The 19,697-nt window shown below is 44.0% G+C and overlaps 1 protein-coding gene and 1 long non-coding RNA gene across 2 annotated transcripts; one reads left to right on the top strand and one right to left on the bottom strand.

Annotated features, from left to right (window-relative positions):
- Positions 1-558: 558 nt before the first annotated feature.
- PPIA (peptidylprolyl isomerase A) lies at positions 559-3,856 on the bottom strand. Its single transcript, XM_020803559.3, has 5 exons — positions 3,521-3,856; positions 1,727-1,757; positions 1,531-1,619; positions 1,234-1,406; positions 559-870 (listed from the first exon to the last, which is right to left on the bottom strand). Exons 1-5 carry the CDS (start codon positions 3,587-3,589, stop codon positions 735-737), a joined length of 498 nt encoding a protein of 165 aa, XP_020659218.1. The 5' UTR covers positions 3,590-3,856; the 3' UTR covers positions 559-734.
- A 161-nt stretch (positions 3,857-4,017) lies between these two features.
- LOC140701886 (uncharacterized) lies at positions 4,018-19,494 on the top strand. The gene is made up of 4 exons (XR_013538289.1): positions 4,018-4,334; positions 11,745-12,106; positions 12,828-13,572; positions 13,838-19,494. It is a non-coding gene; the product is annotated as an uncharacterized LOC140701886 (long non-coding RNA).
- The last annotated feature ends 203 nt before the right edge of the window (positions 19,495-19,697 follow it).

Here is a 19,697-nt window from a genome sequence, read left to right as displayed (position 1 = left end):
GTTTTAGCATTCACTTTTTAAGACTTTGCACAAACATCTGCCATCTGTGGATTATACAGAAAGAACACTTTTGTGTTCTTTCTGTATAATCCACAATATACACGTGCACAGCCTAATGAAGACTAATATAGGCCAAAAGCCAGCATTTGCAGTATTTTTAGCAGAAGTTATTACCTGCCCTTGCTCTTGAAAAGGTAAAACGTTTGCAACAGTTGACTGGAACTTTGTTCTGACTTTGTGGTCTCTTATTCATTTCTCTTTACAAACAGTTTTTGTGTGATCACACAGCTACAGCCAAACTTTTGTGCTCCAACAACCATCTGGAGCTTTCTTCAATAGCTATCTAGAAGGTAGTCCTCCTTTCTTTACTGATGCCATTATTTGTTTCACCTCTACTGACTTTTGAGGAACCTGAAGGTAATAGCAAGGACTCAGTTATAACATAGACCCTCCAGAATTTTTAACTGTGCTAGAAATTAAATACTGGCACTGCCACCATTTGAGATCAGGACCTATGTGCCTATATACCACTCCCTGGCAAGAGAAAACAAACTAGTATGTGGTTTAAATCATTTTATTTCATTTTGCAAACAAAGTTGTCTTCAGTCCAGCTGGACTTGTGAAGGAGGAATTGAAACCCAATAGAAAAGCAGCAGTAAGTCAGAAGCACAAAGATTACAGGGGACTGACCCCAGCTACAGAAGGAATGATTGATTGTTAAGAGAAAGGAATTTTTATGACAGCTGCCCACAATCAGAGATGGTGATCTTCTTGCTTGTCTTGCCATTTTTTGATCCAAAGCGCTCCATTGCTTCCACAACATTCATTCCCTCTATGACATGGCCAAAGACCACATGTTTCCCATCCAACCTAGAAACACAGATTAGGACATAACAGAGTATGTTTGTTAATCTAGCTTGTGACCCCACAAGGCTTCTTTAGAAGTACTACTCTGTTACCGTTAAGATTTCAGACCAGATGAAGCAGGCAACAATTACATGAGAAAGATACTACCTTGAAATGCCAAAGGAAGAATGAGGTTTTAAGAAAATATTGATTAAAAACACCTGTCACCTTGATTTCAATTTTTCCTAAGCTTTCTCAGGTTGTCTCAAACTGTTCCATTAAAAGGTAGTTAGGTGATAACAGCACAGATTGGAGATAAAGACCTCAAAAATACAAAGGAAACGTGTCAAAAAGTGAACACTGTCAAATCTGAAGTCAAGTACCTACCAATCAGTTTTGGCAGTGCAGATGAAGAATTGAGACCCATTTGTATCAGGACCAGCATTTGCCATAGACAAGATTCCTGGGCCTGTGTGCGTGAGGAGGAAGTTCTCATCAGGGAACTTCTCACCATAAATTGATCTACCCCCTGTTCCGTTATGGCGAGTGAAGTCACCACCCTGTAAGAGGAGATAATGTACACCTGAAATCTTGACATATTTTAATTTATATTACATAATATTTAAGCATAGGTAAATCAACGCAGACACTATTTAAGAAGCAGCTCAATAAACAAGTATGTACCTGGCACATGAATCCAGGAATGATTCGGTGGAAACAGGACCCCTTATAACCAAAGCCTTTTTCCCCAGTGCTCAAAGCACGGAAGTTCTCTGAAATCAGAGGCAGGCAGACATTTGTCAGAACATTTGCTTAGACTTGATAGCAGTATCATTTCAAGCTACTGTGCTTAAACATAAAGGAATTCAAGTTTACAAACCTGCTGTCTTTGGAACTTTATCTGCAAACAGCTGTGGGATTTAAAAAAAATAAAGTTCATTCAAAGTCATACAAGTTTAAGAATATAACTGTGCACACCCCTGTCTGAATACTCCCCTTTCCATTAGACAAGCTCAAACTTTGTGGTACATGATTTTTACCTATTTAGCATGAGCAAATATCATAGGCATTGCTGCAGTTTAGGGAGAATACTGCAGCAATTTGTTCTGTATTAACTGGCACATGGTCAGTATCACCCATTTTTCCTATTTGGAAAGGCACCTATTGCCAAAGTTCTCTCAGATGTCCCATGAGTTCTGAATGGACAAATTAATGACTAACTGAACATTGCTAAAATACGAGTTAAAGAACATAAGACTGGTAAAAGTTGGTTGTGGATCAGGCCCACACTCTTGAAAAAGCTCTAGGAAATACGTTCCTTGAACAAGGAAGTAAGCAACCTACTACAAAAAAAGGAGAAATCAAGCAAAATGAATTAAGTTACAGGAGCACTATCTGATGCCTGTCTATTACACTCCTGCTTCCTTAGCCATCCACTAATGACTCAAAGGAGCCATCCAGTTGAATTAAAGCAGGCAACTTGCTTCAGCCACTTCCTGGAATTCAAACGTAATTTATTCAGATTCATTTCTGGCTCCAATGAAAAATATTTCATTTCTTATATTAAATAATTTTTAATCAAGTATGCCATCTTTGAAAGTGGACTGGAAGCAATGGCCTACTTTCTGGTGGAACTATTCAGCACATTTGAAATCCTGCACCAGAATACTTAAACTGGTTATACAGGCTCCTAAAGACCCACAGCAAGGAAAATAACCATCAAAATGGCCATGGTCCTAATTTCTAGATACTTCGAGAAGCAGAAAAGTGAACACTTGTCTTGAGATGAGGCTTGGGCGTGCATAAATATGGTAACTAAATAACTAAAAAGCAGGACAACAAAAAAACCAGTTGTACCCTCGACTTCGTGTTTTAGCAGATTAAAAGCTTACTGCAATTCTGTACGACCGTGTAAACATAGTAAAAAAGCAAACTAAAAGTCTGCGTTACGTATCCGCAGCAGTTTCTGAAAACGGTGGCAAGCTTCAGGGAACCACCCTAAATCCTCCACCTACAGCCAGGCCCGTATAGACGTATGTGAACCTCTGCAGTTGTGAAAAGCGATCGATCAGAAAACCGCTTTATTCCTCCTTTACTTGCCGTCGCAGGGAAAAGAAGAGGACGATTCTAAGCAGTTTGCCCCTAAGATCATTCCTACTTCAGAGAAATCTCCACTTTCTGCGAAACTCAAGAGCCGCAGCCCACGTCTCCCCGTCGCGCACGTACTGCCCTCCTTCTCCACTGCAATAAAAGCGGGCGGGGCGCGGGCGAAACACAAAATTGCGCCTGTCGGGGCCACAGGTCTTGCTTTGGCTGCAGAAAGGCAAACTCCAGCAGCAGCGGTTAAGGAAGCAACGGCGGCCGCGCTTCCCCAGAGGAGACGGCAGAGGCCATGTGGAGACGGCGACGCCCGCCCGCCTTCGCTCGCCCTGAGGCGCAAACGCCTTCCCCCCTCCCCCCCACGCCCAGGTGCGCGCGCAACCCTTCAAGCGCTCTGCAGTGAGGAGACTTCCCCAGCCTTCCTGTTTCTCTCCCATCCCCTTCCCGCCACTTCCATACAATGAGGGAGATCCCAAAATGGCCCCGCAGTCCCTCCCTGGCAGGAAATGGCGGCTATGCAGCCACCCTCAGACCCGGCTTTTCCCTTCCCCCACAATCGTTCCCGCCCTCGTACCTCAAACTTTACGCGCCCCACGGGCTCGCCATCGGCGGCGATATCGAAGTACACGATGGGATTCGACATGGTGGGACTGGGTCGCGTAAAAAGGAAGATAAAAGAATACCCGCAACAAGCACGAACAAATGGCAACGGAGTCACAATAGCAATGGAGGGCTCGCTAAGCTTATATAGCCGGTGTAACTCCTCCTCACCCTTCCCTCACGCGACCTTTCGCCAATCAGAGTGGGAAGGATTTGCCGAGCGACAAGCGCTCGGTCCAATGAAAATTTTTCTCTGGAGCCGAGGGCGGGATCTCGGAGATCCGCGCTTCTGAGTTAGGGCGTGGTCTCCGCGGCAGGCGGGAACCCGGCAAAGGCATGTCTTTTGGCGCATGCGCAGAGCTGGGCGGTTCTGTGTAATGCTAAGGTTGGCTTTACTGGGGGGTGGGGTGTCTGCAACGGAATGAGTTGGGGGATGGGAACAGGAGTGCGGGGGGGGGGGCGTTTTTCCTTGGTTCGTCGAAGGCATGCCCTTGGTATTGTATGCTGCCGGAGTTTATGCGCGATTACTTCAAAATCATGGGAGTTTTATCCCAAGCATGAGGATGTAAAATTTGCAAGTTTGAGATTATTTGCAGATGCTGCTCGAGTTCGTGTAAAAATAGTGCAGCAGAAGGGGGTGCAGCAGCGAGTAGCCATGACCTGGAAGTGAGCGTCGATGCGCGATCCTGACCAAAAGAACGTCTGCGTATCTTGTGCATTTATTCCTTTCCTCCGAGGAGCTCAAAATGGCGAAGGCGGTTTCCCTTCACGACCGGCTTGCGAAGGAGGTTAGGCTGTTGGGGCCTGGGTCGTGCAAGCAGGAATCTGAACCCGAGTTTACCCAACCCTAGTCCGAGAGAGTACTGTAATCTCCCAGGACTGCGTCCTGCTGGAATTGATTCTACTTCCACTGATCGTTATTATAACGAATAGTATAATTCATATCCTGCACCACCACGGAGCTCAGAGCACACGTCCAAATTGTCTCCCCCTTTTTTAAATTCTCACAACAGCCCTGTGGGGTAGGTAGGTAAAGAGAGTGTCTCTGGACCAAGGCAGAGCGTTGTGGCTAAAGGGCGGCTCCAGGTCTTCCCTTCCAAGATCAGTGACTCTTAAATATAAATTGACAATATATAACTCTTGGTCACCCCCAATTGGAAGGTGGTCCTGGGACTAGAGGGGAAACACTTTTGAGGCATGGACTCCATTGTTTCTCATTTGTATATTTATTGCTCTTTCATGATTATTATTTGGGTCCCTTGTTGGGAGAAATGCATAATAATAATAATAATAATAATAATAATAATAATAATAATAATAATAATAATAATAATAATAATAATAATAATAATAATACATTGTGTGTGGTAATTCTTCTCAAAATTGACACATCTTCTGATGTTATAGGATGGGGAGAGATGCATTTTTCATTCACATTTTCCTCCAGGCTTAGATCCACTTGCTAATGAAAGAAGTCAATTCCAGGGTTCCTCCAGAAGAAGGGAGTGGTAAACCACTCCTCAGTATTCTCTGCCTCAAAAATTCTGAAAAGGGTTGCCATAAGTCAAAATATACTTGATGGCACGTCATTATTATTTATTACTCCATAGGAATGGTTTCTATTTTCTGAAAAAGATAAGAACTTGGAAAATTATATTCTGCAACACATGTCTTGGAGACCCAGTGGGTCTATCTATAGTGACTGCTGGATGTATGATTCTGGATGCCACACATGAGAATCAAGATTAGAAGCTACAGAATTGTAAATACATATTAGTATTATACTATGGGCATAATTCATTTTTTGCTCTACAGTATAAGTAGGGTCTTCCTATTTGTTGTTAACAGCATCAGATATGGTCCAAGGGAAAAATTAGGATAGAAAACAACCATCTTAAGTTCTGTGCTGTATGATCTTTATTCTTCAGCATTATCCTATGTTTAGGCCATGTCTAGTGCCAAGGGAAAGATCAGAACTCAGCTCCCATTGAAATCACTGATATATCCCTTACTAGCTGCACAATTCCATGACACCCCCAGAAAAAGGGAATAGTAAACAACTTCTGTGTATTCTTTATCTAGAAAACCTTGGGAGGGGTTGTCATAAGTCAGAATTGACTGCATGCAGTTAATAAAAAGGCTGCATTTTTGTTACCATTTTAATTGCTGGTCTAGCAATCTGATCATCTTTAGATTTTGGGAGTTTTTATTTTCTCCTGTGCCTTGCTGATCAAGGCATTTTTCTTGCATTGACAGCAGTTACATATAGGTGACCTACTGCTTTTCATGGAAGGATACAATGACTTTAAGACAGAATGAGACTAGGAACTCAAATCACATTTTTACAACATGAAGGAAGACTAGAATGTCTTGTGAATGCTAGAGCTATCCTATGTTTTAAGTAATAACAGAGTTAGAATTTGTATGGTGGCATAATTGTGCCCGTTTGCACAACTACAGCAGATGAGGAGAAAACATTTTTGTCCTAAATCTCTTTTTTATTAAACTTTGATAAAATCACAAGTGCTGTTTCATTCTCGATTGGGATCTAGGATTTTCAGTGCTAGAAATCCACCAGGTTTACTAAAATGTTCAGCCATAAAGAACACAATTATTTGACTTGATTGCTGCAACATTGCTTGGCAGTAGTATTGCCAAAACAGGTGCACAGAACAGTGAAGTTGGAAGGGGCTTATAAGGCTATTGAGTTCCACCCCTTGCTCAATGTAGTAATACAAATCAAAGCAGACCTGCCAGGTGGTTGTCTGCATTCCTCTTGAATGCCTCCAGTATTGGAGCACTCACCACCTCGTACTGCTTTAAAAGTTGGGAAGTTTGGTGACAGTCCACTTCACTCATGTCACTCATATTCATGAGCTGATTTGCATGAACCTATGAGAGGGTTGGAGAGGCGGAGTCAGCAGCTACATGAGGCTTGGCTGGAGAAGGAGTAGAGATGGGGCTGGTTAGTCAGATAGTTAGGATTAGTCATTCAGAGAGGGATGGTTAGAAAAATAGAGAAGGTGGTATGAAATTGCAAGCAAAAAGAAATATATGCTGAGGGAACTGGATGAATTGCTTATGTATACTGAATATCTAAAAAACTTGTTATTACTCATTCTGCTTCACTTCAATAAATAAGTTCTGTTATATGTGAAGGTTCAATTTTTGAAATATAGATCTCTACAAAAACATCCTTCGGTAACTTTGTAACAGGGGAAAGGTTTATTTCTTGTATTTAACAAGAATTCTTTATCTATGAAATTGTCCCATAACTTTTCTTCTGCCGCCAATGGGTCCGACAAGGGTCTTTTTGCATTAACCAAAAACGGGTTTGTTTCTTCAGGATCCCAGGGACCTGGCCAGCCACAGAGAGGATCCTCTTTTAGTACCTTGACCTCCTCTCCTTCCAGTAGGGGAATGGTCTCGTCCTCACTGGCTCCTTCCCGCTTGGCATCTCGGGTTCCAGGGAACAGTGTCCAGGGTCTCATTGCGCCTCCTTCCTCTGTACCTCCTCTACTCTCCATCTCAATCTCTCTTGCTTTTCCCTTTCTACCTTCTCTTTCTCCTCTCTCAGTCGCCTCCTCCACCCGCGAGCCTCTGCCTCACCCTAGTAGGGCGGACACGGGGGAATCTCCCATCTCCATCAGTAGTCCGCTTCCTCCCTGGGCACCCGGAGTCTTTCCCACTCTCTGGTCCAGGGATCTTGTGTTCAGATCCATTCTGAACCTGGGGGTAATCCCCTCTCTTCTCTTTTTATCTCTGCCATCCCTGCCTCAATCTCCACCCTCTTTTTCCTACCCGTTCCCACCAAATGTTCTTCTGTTAACCCACACATTTTGACTTCTAAATCCCGGGTATCGGTACCCCTTTGTTCTTTTGTAACCGGGGACGGAATGGGTGAGGTCTGTACCTCCCTTTCTGTAGTTGGTGGAAGCGACGGCACTCCAGCGAGGGGCTTCTTTCCCTCGCTTCCCTTCTCACATTTCTGTTCACAAGACAAGTGTTCTGACATACGTCATTTTATATTGTGGATTGAAGTAATCCACTGGTGGCAGCGAAAAGAGAACACAACGAGTGCCTTTGTGAGGGAATAATAAATGGGACACATGGGTATCGTGACAAATTGGTGTCAGCTTGTGGGTTACATAGTGCTAGCCCTTGGTTTGGTGAAACAAGCAGGCCCATGAGGAAAACATCACAGGAAGTTTTTCCTGATATTCAACCAAAATCTGATTTCCTATAACTTTAGCCCATTGTTGCATGTCCTGCACTCTGGGTTGATTGAGAACAAGTCCTGCTCCTCCTCTGTATGACAGCCTTTCAAGTATTCAAAAAGTGCTTTCAGATCTCCTCTCAATCTTCTTTTCAAGGCTAAACATGCCCAGTTCTTTCAGTCTTTCCTCACAGGACTTTGTTTCCAGTCCCCTGATCATCCTGGATGCCCTCCTCTGAACTTATTCCAATTTATCAACGTCCTTCTTGAAGTGTGGTTTCTGAAACTGGACACGGTGCTCAAGATGATGGCTTACCAGTGCTGAATAGAGGGGGATGAGTACCTCATGGGATGTGGAGACTATACTTCTATAAATGCAGCCTAAAATGTCATTTGCCTTTTTTGTAGCCACAGCACACTGTTGGTTTATATTCAGATTGTAATCTATTATCATTCTAAGATGTTCTTACTCGTAGTATTACTGAGCCAGGTATCCCCCATGTTGTAACAGTGTGTTTCGTTTATTTTTCTGAGGTACACTACTTTGCACTTACCCCTGTTGAATTTAATTCTGTTGTTTTCAGCCCAGTGCTCTTGCCTATCTAGATCATTTTTAATTTTGTCTTCCAAGATATTAGCTATTCCACCCAATTTTCTGTAATCCACAAATTTAATTAGCAGTCCCTGCATCTCCCGATCCAGGTCATTAATAAAAATGTTGAAGAACACTAGGCCCAAGCCTTGGGGTACCCCACTTGTTACCTCCTCCCAGTTTGAGAAGGAACCATTAATCACCACCCTCTGAGTATGATTCTGTAGCCAACTGTGTATCCATGTGACATTTGTTCCATCCGTCCCACACCTAGTTATCTTGGTAATCAAAACTTCATGGGGCACTTTGTCCAAAGCTTTGCTGAAGTCAAGATATATGATGTCTGCAGCATTCCCTCTGTCGATCAGAGAGGTTATCTGATAAAAAAATTAGATCAGATTAGTCAGGCAGGATTTTTTCTTGACAAATCCGTGTTGGTTTCTAGTTATTATAGCATTGTTTTCTAGGTGCTTGCATAGGGACCATTTTATAATCTGTTCCAGAATATTCCCTGGGATTGATGTCAATCCGACTGGTCTGTAATTCCCAGGTTCCTCATTTTTTGAAAATAGGCTCAACATTTGCCTTCCTCTGCTCATCTGGCACCTCACCCATTTCCCATGATTTCAAGACAATAATGGACAGTGGTTCTGAGGGTTCTTCTGCCAGTTCCTTCAATGCGCTTTATCCGGTCCTTGTGATTTGAACTCGTTCAAGGTAATAAGGTATTCCTTGACTATTTGTTTATCAATCTCCAGCTTTGCTCCTGACCCATCCACTTGCACTTCACATTTGTCTGGAGGGTAACAGTCTGTCCTTTGGAAAAAAAACTGAACTAAAATAGGAATTGAGCACTTCTGCCTGTTCTTTGTTGTCGGCTGTCACTGTTTCCTTTCTTTGTCTTTTGCTACACACAAACCGTGTGGCAACACTCTGCTTTGGTTTCCTTTGGAATCAAGAATTCTAGTAGAACATGGTCACTCTCGCCCAGAGTTTCCCTTACTGCAACTTCCTGCCCCAAGTTGTATCTAGTGGTTAAAAGGAAGTAAAGGATATCTACACCTCTAGTTTCTTTCTGTAGTTTTTGTAGGAGAATATTATCAGCCACACAAGCCAAGAATTTATTGGACGGCCCATAATTAGCAGAACTTACCTTACAACAGATATCATGATAATTGAAATCTTCTATCACAACTACATCGTGTCTCTAAAGTACAAATCTTCAAGTGGTCATCTATGAATTCATACTAATGGGTTAATCGAGCAGAGCAGCCTCGGAAGCTTCTATAGCTTTAAGCGCCTGGTGCCGGGACTTCCCCTACACCGGCTATATAACTCCGCCCCCAGGACCCAGTGCCTCAGTTCCAAGGAACCGACCGCTGCTGCCCATCATGGAATGGCACACGTGACGGACAGCGGGGAGGAGGGTGGGGAGTGTGAACAGATGACCACTCAAAGAACCAGAGTTACAGGTAACTTCTTTTTCTCCTTCGTGGTCTCTGAATGCACATTAATGGGTGGCTGGCAAGCTGACTAACCAGGAGGAGGGATGTCACAAAAGTGCAGAAGCCAGGACATCTCGACCTACTTCGGACGGACATCCAGGCAGTAGTGGGAGATGAAAGTAGGCAGAGTGGCACATGTGGCAGCGCGGCAGACATCCACAATGTCCACTCCACAGAGAAAGGCTGTTGAGGATGCTACAGCTCTAGTAGAGTGATCTCTCACTGATTTGGGAAGAGGAGTCTCTGCCAAATAGGCAATACGGGTGGTCTGGACTATTCATCTAGAGATGTTCTGAGAGGAAGCCGGTGCTCCGAAGGAGGAGCCAGCAAAGGTGACAAAGAGACGTTGTGAGGCACGAAAAGTGGTTGTGCAGTGCACATAATATGACAGAGCACACGTCACATCCAGAGTGTGCAGGGCTGTCTCAGGAAGGACAGTTGGCTGGTTCAAGTGGAAGGCAGAAGATACTGTACCTTATGTGTCAAAAGGTTCGTAAGTAGTTTTGGGCGCTTCACTGAGATATGCAGGAATGTCAGAAGTCTGAACATCTAAAGCAGAACAGTTTTTAATTAACTTGCAACATTGGGGTATCTATAACAACTTCAGTAGGCTCTAACATGTCCCAATCATACAACTTTCATTCAACTTGCCCGTAAGGGTTAACCATGTACTCTTGTCTCAAAACCGGGGAGCCGGACCAAAACGTTCCTTGGGGGCGGGCTTCTGGAGGGGGGTGCTTCTCACTGCGCAAAGTGTCCCACAACAAGGGTGGTGTGCCCAATCTCCCTGTGCCGGGGGCTTGCTGAAAGTCGCATCCGGGCGTACCACCTTCCTCCAAGGACCCTGACCTCCCGGGTAGACCACCACTGTCCATTCTGTGGTCTCTTGGACTACTACGCCTCCTTGCTTCAGTTCAGGGTCTGGTAATAGTCCTCCGACCTTTAAGTTCGGAAAGTCCTCCAATAAACTTTTTACTTCTCGTGCCTTGGTCTTTTCCCTCTCCTCCTTCTTCACGCCTGTTATTACTTGAAAATCCTGCACATTGTCACCTCCCTTTATATCTTCCTCCCATACATCCGCCCATTGCTCCTCCCTCTTACTTTTTCCCTCCTCTGTCAAGCAGACCTCCGTTTTAACCCTCTCTTGTTCAGCGGCTCTCTCCAAACTGTCCCCCTTTTCTCCCTCCTCTTTGATGTTCTCTTTCACTGGAGGAGAAGGCACACTAGCTGCCTTTTGACTTTCACATTAGGCAAGAAGGTAAGGTCTGGCCATAAGGTTACTTTGCAGAAAGGAGGTTCTGCTCTTAGTGTAGCCCATCCTCCAGCCCTGTGAGCTGAGGTTATCGCCAGGAGAAAGGCAGTCTTGAGGGTCAGCAAGCGGAGCGATGCTGGCACCAAGGGCTTGAAGGGAGACCTCATAAGCCACTGAAGAACTAATTGGAGAGACCACTGAGGTATTAGTGGTCTTATAGGCTGGACACATATTTTCCAGGCCTCGGAGAAGTAGCTTGCAGGTAAAACGGGCCAGTCCCAGGCAAAACAGGTGTAGGAGAAACTGAAGGAGTGTGTCCAGAGACATTGGCCTAATAGGCAAATGTTGTCTTGATGCAAAGTGATAGAAAGCCTACCAATTATAGGAGTAGGTCAAGGTGGTAGAAGGTTTGAGAGCATGATTGAGCATGTCTGTTACAGATGGGGAAGTCTCCAAGCTGTCAGGTGGAGGGACTCAAGGTCCAGATGAAATACCTGACCTCTGTCTCAAGACAGTAGATGAGGGACCAGCCGCAGCCTGATGTATCCCACGACTCACAGGAGCAGGATCGAGAACCAAGGTTGGCTAGGCAACCAAGGGGGTATAAGTATGACGTTCACATTCTCTTGTCAGATCCGAACGATAGTCCTTCGAAGAAGAGGGAAAGGTGGAAACATGTAAAGGAGGCCCCATGAACAATTCATCAGGAAAGCGTCCCCTAGGGAGTTGCGGCCAGTGCCGGCTTGGGAGCAGAACATGGCCCACTTCTTGTTCGTCTGAGATGCGAAACGTCTATGTCTGGAGTCCCCCCAACATCGACAGAGTCAGCGAAAGATGGCATCGTTGAGAGCCCGCTCGTGAGGGCAGGACTGTAGTCTGCTGAGATGGTCTACTACGGAATAGTTCTTTCCTGCCAAATGTACAGCCACTGGATAAATGTGGCGAGCATAACACCATTCTGAAATGTTGATGGTGTGGAAGAGAAGGCGTAACAAGTGAGTGCCGCCCTGCTTGTTTCTATAATAAACTGCTGCGTATTGTCTGACGCGACTGAGACCACTCGACCACGGAGTAGGGGCTCGAAGGCCCGAAAGGCATTGGTGATTGCCAGGAGCTCCTGTACATTGATATGCAGGCTGGCTTTTATCGTGCACCAGTGGCTGTGGACAGCATGGTGATGTAGACAAGCCTCCCCCCCCCCAGGCCTGACGGGCTGGCATCCACAGTTAACTGAACCGTCAGGGTCAAGAGACCAAAGGGTCTCCCTATCTGTATTTTCTATGTTCCTGATTTGCAGTGCAGTCTGTTAAGTGTATTAGCCTTAGATGGCAAAGGTTTTTCCATACATATGGAAAGTCGAGATTACCTAGAAAAGAAAAATGATTATTTGGGAATGGGGACAAAAACAGCTATGGCTGCTTTGGTGGATGACCTATACCTGGAACAGGACACAGTGTGTCCCTGTTGATTCTGCTGGATCTCTCAGTAGGATAGGTCTTGCAGTGGTTTCAAGCCTTTCTGGATGGCCAACCTCAAAAGGTAGTGTTGGGGGGATCCTGTTTGATATTCTGGCCATTGGTCTGTGGTGTCTCTCAGGATTCGGTCCTGTCTTCCATGCTGTTCATGAAACTACTGGGAGAGGTTGTCTGGGGTTTGGGGGTTTGGTGCCATCAATATGACTCTAAACTCTATCTCTCTTTCCCTTTTGATTCTAAGGAAGCTGTTCTGTGCTTAGATCAGTGCCATTTGTGAGTGATGGACTGGAGGAGGGCTAACAAACTGAAAATCCAGATAAGACAGAAGGGCTTCTGTTCAGTCACAACGCAAATCAGGTGATAGGGATTCAGCCTGTACTTGATGGAGTCAAACTTCTTTCTGAAAAGTCAGGTCTACAGCTTGAGTGTTCTTCTGGACTCAACCCTGAGCTTGGATGCACAGGTTTCAGCAGTGGCCAGGAGTACATTTGCACAGTTAAAGCTGTGCCTGTTATTTTAGATGTTCAGTCTGGCCACAGTGACGCTTACCTTAGTTACACATCCCATTTGGATTACTGCAATGCATTCTATGTAGGGCTGCCTTTGAAGAGTGCTGGGAAACAGCTGGTTCAAAATGCTGCAGCCACTCTGCTGATTGGTGCTGTTTATAGGGAGCATTTACAACAGCATCTCCAGCTGCCAGTTTGTTTCCGGGCCCAATTCTGAGTGCTGGCTATTACTTTTAAAACCCTATATGGTTTGGGTCCAGGCTATTTGAAGGATCATATCACCATATATGAGCCTTCTTGGCTTTTTGATCTTCTGGAGAGGTCCTTCTCTCGGTTTCACCACTTTTCCCAAGCCCATTTGATGAGGACACAAGAGAGGACCTTGAATGCGCTTCCCTGTGAAGCCAGGCTAGTCCCTTTCCTCTTGTCCTTCCATCATCAGGCAAAGACCTTCCTCTTCAGGCAGTCTTTTAAGCAGTAGGTTGCCTCAGGAATGCTGCTTCTTAACTTGCAGATTTGTAAATGTTTTAAAATTGTTTTTAAACTTGATTTTTATCTTAATATCTATTTAATTGTGTTTAAATATTATATTTATATACTGTTTTTAAATCTGTTGTTTTATCTGTTGTCAGCTGCCATGGGTCCCCTACGTATAAATACACAATGACTTATGTGGGCCATTCAGTGCGCCATCACTGTGACACAATTGGTACATTTTAATATTTGTGGATGTTTTTTCAAGGTACTGTGTCACCTATCTGCCAAAGGAGATCATCATAAGACATGTCGTTCATGAGCAAAAGAAAGCTGACAAAAGAGGCTTTAGAAATCTCTGCAACAGATGACCACTGTGTTAAGCCTCTTGTACATTCGGCAGTGCCGGTACCTTCTCAGCATGAGTCAAAGCTGGAAGACGTTGATACACAGAATGAGAGCAGCACACCAACAGAAGGAGATTGGAGATGTTGAAGCTGTTAAATGGGAAGAGGCGCTGATGCCATAAGATGCTCAAGAGACCCAATAAATGTGTACTGTCTTCTTGCCTGACCTGTCTCACAAGGCTGTTGCTCATGAATGAGCCCACACCTGGGAAGGAACTGAACAGATGCCAGCAGCTGGAGCTGCCAAATGGAGGTGAGCTGCAAGAAAAGCGATAGAAGCACTGCACGAGAATAAAACCTGGACCCTGACTAAACTTTCACCAGGCAAGCCATTCGGTGCAAGAGGGTCTTCAAGGTGGAAAAGGGTGCAGAAGGAGAAGTGGAGAAATCCTACGTGGAGAGATTGCAGAGGAACTATACACTTGTTTGTTTTATACTTGTTGTATACTTGTTTGTTTTATGTCTATGTTTGATGTACGTATTGCAGAGATTGTGTGGATCTGAGTTGTCCGCTTCTCTGTGTGATAGGTCTAGGGACTGTAAATAAAGAATTGATTGATAGATAAATGGAACAGCCACCTTGCTTCATTAACCAGAAATACCCTGATTTTGTATGTAAACTAAAGAAAGGCTTGTAGGAACTGAAGGAAGATGCTTGAGCCTGGAACGAGAAATGGAAGAGGATGCTACTGCAACAAGGCTTCAAGCAAGGTGATGCACATCAGTGCTTGTATACCAGAAGCAGAAATGGACATTCCATCTGTATTGTTGTGTGATGGAGTGAGTGAGCACGGTGAGCCGTCAGGCCCCTTTAGGTTGGTAGAGAGCTCAGCCAGGGGAAGAGGCTCAGGCACAAGCGAAGAGGGAGGGAAGACAGCTGGGGAAGGTGCAGCCGCTTAACAAAGAACACCTGCCAGAGGCAGCCAGGAGCCGGATAAAAGAGAGGGAAGACAGGGCTTTGGGAAGCAGCTGGTCAACTGAAGAGGAGGAGGAGAAAGGAGCCTGGGTTGATGCCCTGGAGGAGCTGCTGCTGCTTGATGGAGCCAGGAGGGCTGCATGGCGTTCCTTCACTGGAAGGACCTCCTCCCAGTCGTCATTCTGGACCGGCCAGGTGGAAAGGCAGGGCTGGGCAGCTAGCGTCTATATCAAGGACAATACGAACCCTCTTTGAGTCGGGCAAAGTCCTCATGTTGTTGGACCTGAACTGTGGGGACCCTCAGTGACTCAGGATCCCACTGAGGGAATGTGGTGTTCTCAAGGACTGGTGTGTGCCCCTCAGCCTGCATCTTCTGAAGCTGCAGGGATTCTCCAAAGCTGTAGTACAACTGTAAATGAAGCGTCTATATGTTTAAACCCTGAAGTTGAGCCCATGGATTTTGTGCCAGGGAACGCGGCTGTCACCAGCTCTAGGGCTGGAGGCTGGCCACATCCACACCTTGCCTATGTGGATGACTTATAGCGACCCAAAGGGAATAGGTAAACAAAGAGACTAATAAAGAGGACGAAATCAAAGAGTTGGAGATGTAACATTATTTGGGCATTAAAACTGAAAGGGAGCAGATGGGTCATATTTGTTAAATCAGAAACAAAAGCTAGTTGAGCTTTTGCAGATATTAGGCTTTCAAGATGCTCATAGCATTACAACAACCATGCCGAGAGGTTTTCTTAAAAACAAGGAGGAAAGTGAACCTCTAGCAAATAAAAGTAAATACAGAACAGCTATACTTAAGCTTTTGTACCTTACAATCACTACCAGACCAGATATAGAAACCGCTCTAGACATACTGTGCAGAAAAGTTCACCAGCACAGAATGATTGGACAACTCTAAGAAGGGAGCTAGATATTTGAAAGAGACCATGGACTTCAAGTTAAAACTGCCAGCTAGTATATAAACCCAAAGTTTATAGGGAACACTGATGCAGATTGGGCAGAGGACAATACAGATTATAAATTCACCAGTGGTTTCCTGTTTTTGTGTGGTGATGTTTCTATTTCATGGGCTTCTCTTAAACATGTAGCTTTGTCTTCTGCATAGTCATAATTAATCAAAAGGGCAAAAAAGAGGAACCAGGGAACTACAGACCGGTCAGGTAAAGATAAAGGTTCCCCTTGACAATTTGTCCATTCGTGTCCGACTCTAAGGGGCGGTGCTCATCGCCGTTTCCAACCCATAGAGCTAGTGTTTTGTCTGAAGACAATTTTCCATGGTCACGTGGCCAGCGCGACTAGACACAGAACGCCATTACCTTCCCACTGTGGTGGTACCTATTTATCTACTTGCATTTTGCAAGCTTTTGAACTGCTAGGTTGGCGGGAGCTGAGACAAGCGACGGGAGCTCACTCCGTTACGTGGATACGATCTTATGACTGCAGGTCTTCTGCGGTTTAACTCCCAGCACCACCACCACGAGACCAGCCAGCCTAACATCAAATCTTGGGAAAATTCTAGAGCAGATTATAAAGGAGTCACTCTGTAAGCACCTTGAATACAATGCAGTAATAACTAGAAGCCAACATTAATTTGTCAAGAACAAATCCTGCCAGACTAATCTTATCTCCTTTTTTTATCAGTTAACTTCCCTGGTAGACGGTGGGAGTACTATACATGTATTATATTTGACATCAGCAAAGCCTTTGACAAAGTGCCAAATATTCTGATTAGCAAGATTAAAGAGGTTTGTGCTGGATACAACAAGTGTCAAGGGAATACACAGTTGGTTACAGAATCGTACTCAGCGAGTGCTTATCACTGGCTCCTTCTCAAACTGGTAGAAAGTAACAAGTGGGGTACCCCAAGGCTCAGTCCTGGGCCTGGTACTCTTCAACATTGTTATTAATGATTTGGATGAGGGAGTGTAGGGGATACATATCAAATTTGCAGATAACACACTATATTGGATGGAATAGCCAATATCTTGGAAGACAGGAATAAAATTAAAAAAGGCTTGAGCACTGGGCCAAAACAAGAGAATGAAATTTAACAGTGCAAAGTTCTATGCCGGGGTGGGGTGGGGTAACAAATGCATACTTATAAGATGGGGGAATACTTGGCTCAGTAATATTAAGAGTGAGAAAGATCATAGAATTATTGTAGTTCAGAAGCTGAATATGAGCCAACAGTGTGATGTGGCTGCAAAAAAGCCAAATGTGATTTTAGGATGCATTAACAAGTATAATCTCCAAACTATGTGAGGTACTAGTTCCCCTGTATTCAGCACTGGCTAGGCCTCGAGTGCTGTGTCTAGTTCTGGACACCACACAGCAAGAAGGACGCAAACAAACTGGAGTAAGTTCAGAGGTGAGCATCCAGGATGATCAGGGGACTGGAAACCAAGCCCTATGAGGAAAGACTGAGGGAACTGGACAGGTTTCGCCTTGAAAAAAGACTAAGAGGAGATCTGATAGCACTTTTCAAATACTTTAAAGGGTGTCATACAGTGGAGGGGCAGGATCTGTTCTTGAACACCCCAGGACATGTAATAATGAGGTCTAGCTACAGGTAGCCAGATTTCAGCTGAATATTGGGGAAAACTTCTTAACTACTCGAGCAGTAAAACAATGAAACCAGTTAACTTGAGATATGGTGAGCGCTTCACCAGTGGAGGCAACTGTCTGTCGGATCTGCTTTGATTTGCATTCTTGCATTAAGCGGGGGTGGGGTTGGACTCGATGGCCTTAGAGGCCCCTTCCAGCTCAGTTATTCTACGATTCTATGACTGGCACAACAAAAGCATGCAGTGAATTGATGTGGCTGGAGAAGTTGCTAATGGACTTCGGGATAGATGAAAATATGCCAGTCCAAGTAATGTTAAACAATCAGAGCTGCATCAGGTTGCCATAGAGTGAGAAAATGAATGTACACACCAAACACATTAGCCTGAAGTACCACCTGGTTACGAGACCTGGCAGAGAAGTGGACCATTCATATCATCTGCTGTCCAACTATGATAGAAGATATCCTGACTCTAATAAGATATCGTTTCAAGAACCTGCAAAGCAAGATGGGACCTGAGGGATGTTTCATGCAAGCTTACATACAACGTAACACTGGGTTTCAGTGGGAACAAGGCTTCACCGCCTGACATAATTATGCGTCACTGATAACATATTAGCACTTTTTCCAGGGCTTGGGGCAAGGCCTGCCCCCTCTTCCTATTTGTTTGCTCCCGGTTGGTGTTTTTGTGTTTGTTTTGTTTTGTTGTTGTTTTGCTGTCTTTTCTCTGGTTTTTTTTTTTACATGAGCAGATATGTAAAATTTCTTCACTACTTCTAATTAGGTGGCTAGCATGGTGGATTTCAGTCTCCCAAGATGGCTGAGACTGCAGTTTCTTTATCCTTCTCATTCTCATTGTAACTGAAATTCCACAACAAGTAAGTAATTTTTTCTACTTGTACAGTGATTTTTATATGTAAAGAACTGTGAGAACAGAAGAATGGAAGCGGGGATTTTTAGCTATTCTTCATGGTTCTCCTATGTTGCAGCTGGCTTTTATACTTTATGTCCTGCTAACTAAAAGGAATTAACAACAACAACAAATCCTCCGATTAAAAATACATATTCTGGAAAACTGGCTGATACAGGGACCAGAATGTGTTACCTGCGGATATATTGTGGCTTGTTGCACTAGTCCCTTGTGTGATGGGTGTGAGTTTGGTTAGTTTGTTGGTGCTATCACTGGTGCCCAGAGCTTGGAGAAGTTACTTTCTGTATTGCTACTCCTAGACTGCCCAGTAAATTTTCGCAGACTCTTTTGTGCCTAGTGGTCGGATCTCTCATCCAATTTATATATTAGAGGGAAAATGAAATATAAATGCTTGAAGATGAAAAGAGAAAGTGTATCTGACCAGGATAGTGGAAACAATAAACTGAAGAAATATGCAGAAACAACACAAGGATGATAGATTGCTTTGGAGAAGAGTCTTATAACAAAGAGCCAGCAATTTTAGAAAGTAAAGTGAAGCTGTTGTGAAAATATTTAGAAGAAATAAACCATGACCAGATGAGATACCAACAGAACTGTCCTTTAAAGGTACAGAGAGTGGATCTGTCAAAATTTTCAGAAGAATATGCCTACAAATCTTTGTTCATGTCAGAAGTATCACAGTATAATTTATAAATTATATTGGATAATTTTTGCCCATTAATGGGTAACATCAAGAGCATTTGGGGCAGAAAACATCACATCTCTTGTAGTACCTGTTGGGAACATGGAGTATGCTGACATAGGTGTTAAGGTGCCTGTTTTCTGCACTTACAAAGAACTATATTGATAAAATGCTGGGATGGTCAATAAAATGTGGACCATGTTGTTTTGCTGAATGACACTAATTATATGGTGACTTATAAAGTAACACTCATAGTACATGTAGAACAGATCTGATCACAAACTGAACAAGTGAGTAGACTGAGTACTGATAATTTCATAATTTTAAATGTATCCATTGCCTATATTCTTATGGATTGGGTTTCAGTCATTTAATATTTTGTTATGCAGTATTCTTGCTGCCCAATAAAAATGATAAAGAATTGTGTCTAACAGGGCAGTATTTAGTTTTCTTAGAGGATTTAAATAGTGGGCCATAACTTGCAATGTGTTGTGCCACCCTGTTCCTAGGAAACTATGCAAAATGCTACTACCTTCAGAAATACAGTGTAAGATCCCATATAATATCACAGAGAATGCTAAGGCATATCTCAAGTCCTACTGAATCAGGATGGA

The sequence above is a fragment of the Pogona vitticeps genome, chromosome 8, assembly GCF_051106095.1.
Source record: "Pogona vitticeps strain Pit_001003342236 chromosome 8, PviZW2.1, whole genome shotgun sequence".
Lineage (NCBI taxonomy): Eukaryota > Metazoa > Chordata > Lepidosauria > Squamata > Agamidae > Pogona > Pogona vitticeps.
The sequence above is the reverse complement of the archived record's forward strand: the minus strand, read 5'-3'. Positions and strand labels throughout refer to the sequence as shown.

What these genes read in the sequence shown, in the direction of transcription:
- PPIA (XM_020803559.3), bottom strand. Translation starts at nt 3,589, where the DNA reads ATGTCGAATCCCATCGTGTACTTCGATATCGCCGCCGATGGCGAGCCC. An exon ending in TTCCTGGATTCATGTGCCAG is followed by an intron (nt 1,407 to 1,530) that starts GTACATACTTGT and finishes CTCCTCTTACAG; the next exon opens with GGTGGTGACTTCACTCGCCA. An exon ending in TGCACTGCCAAAACTGATTG is followed by an intron (nt 871 to 1,233) that starts GTAGGTACTTGA and finishes CTGTGTTTCTAG; the next exon opens with GTTGGATGGGAAACATGTGG.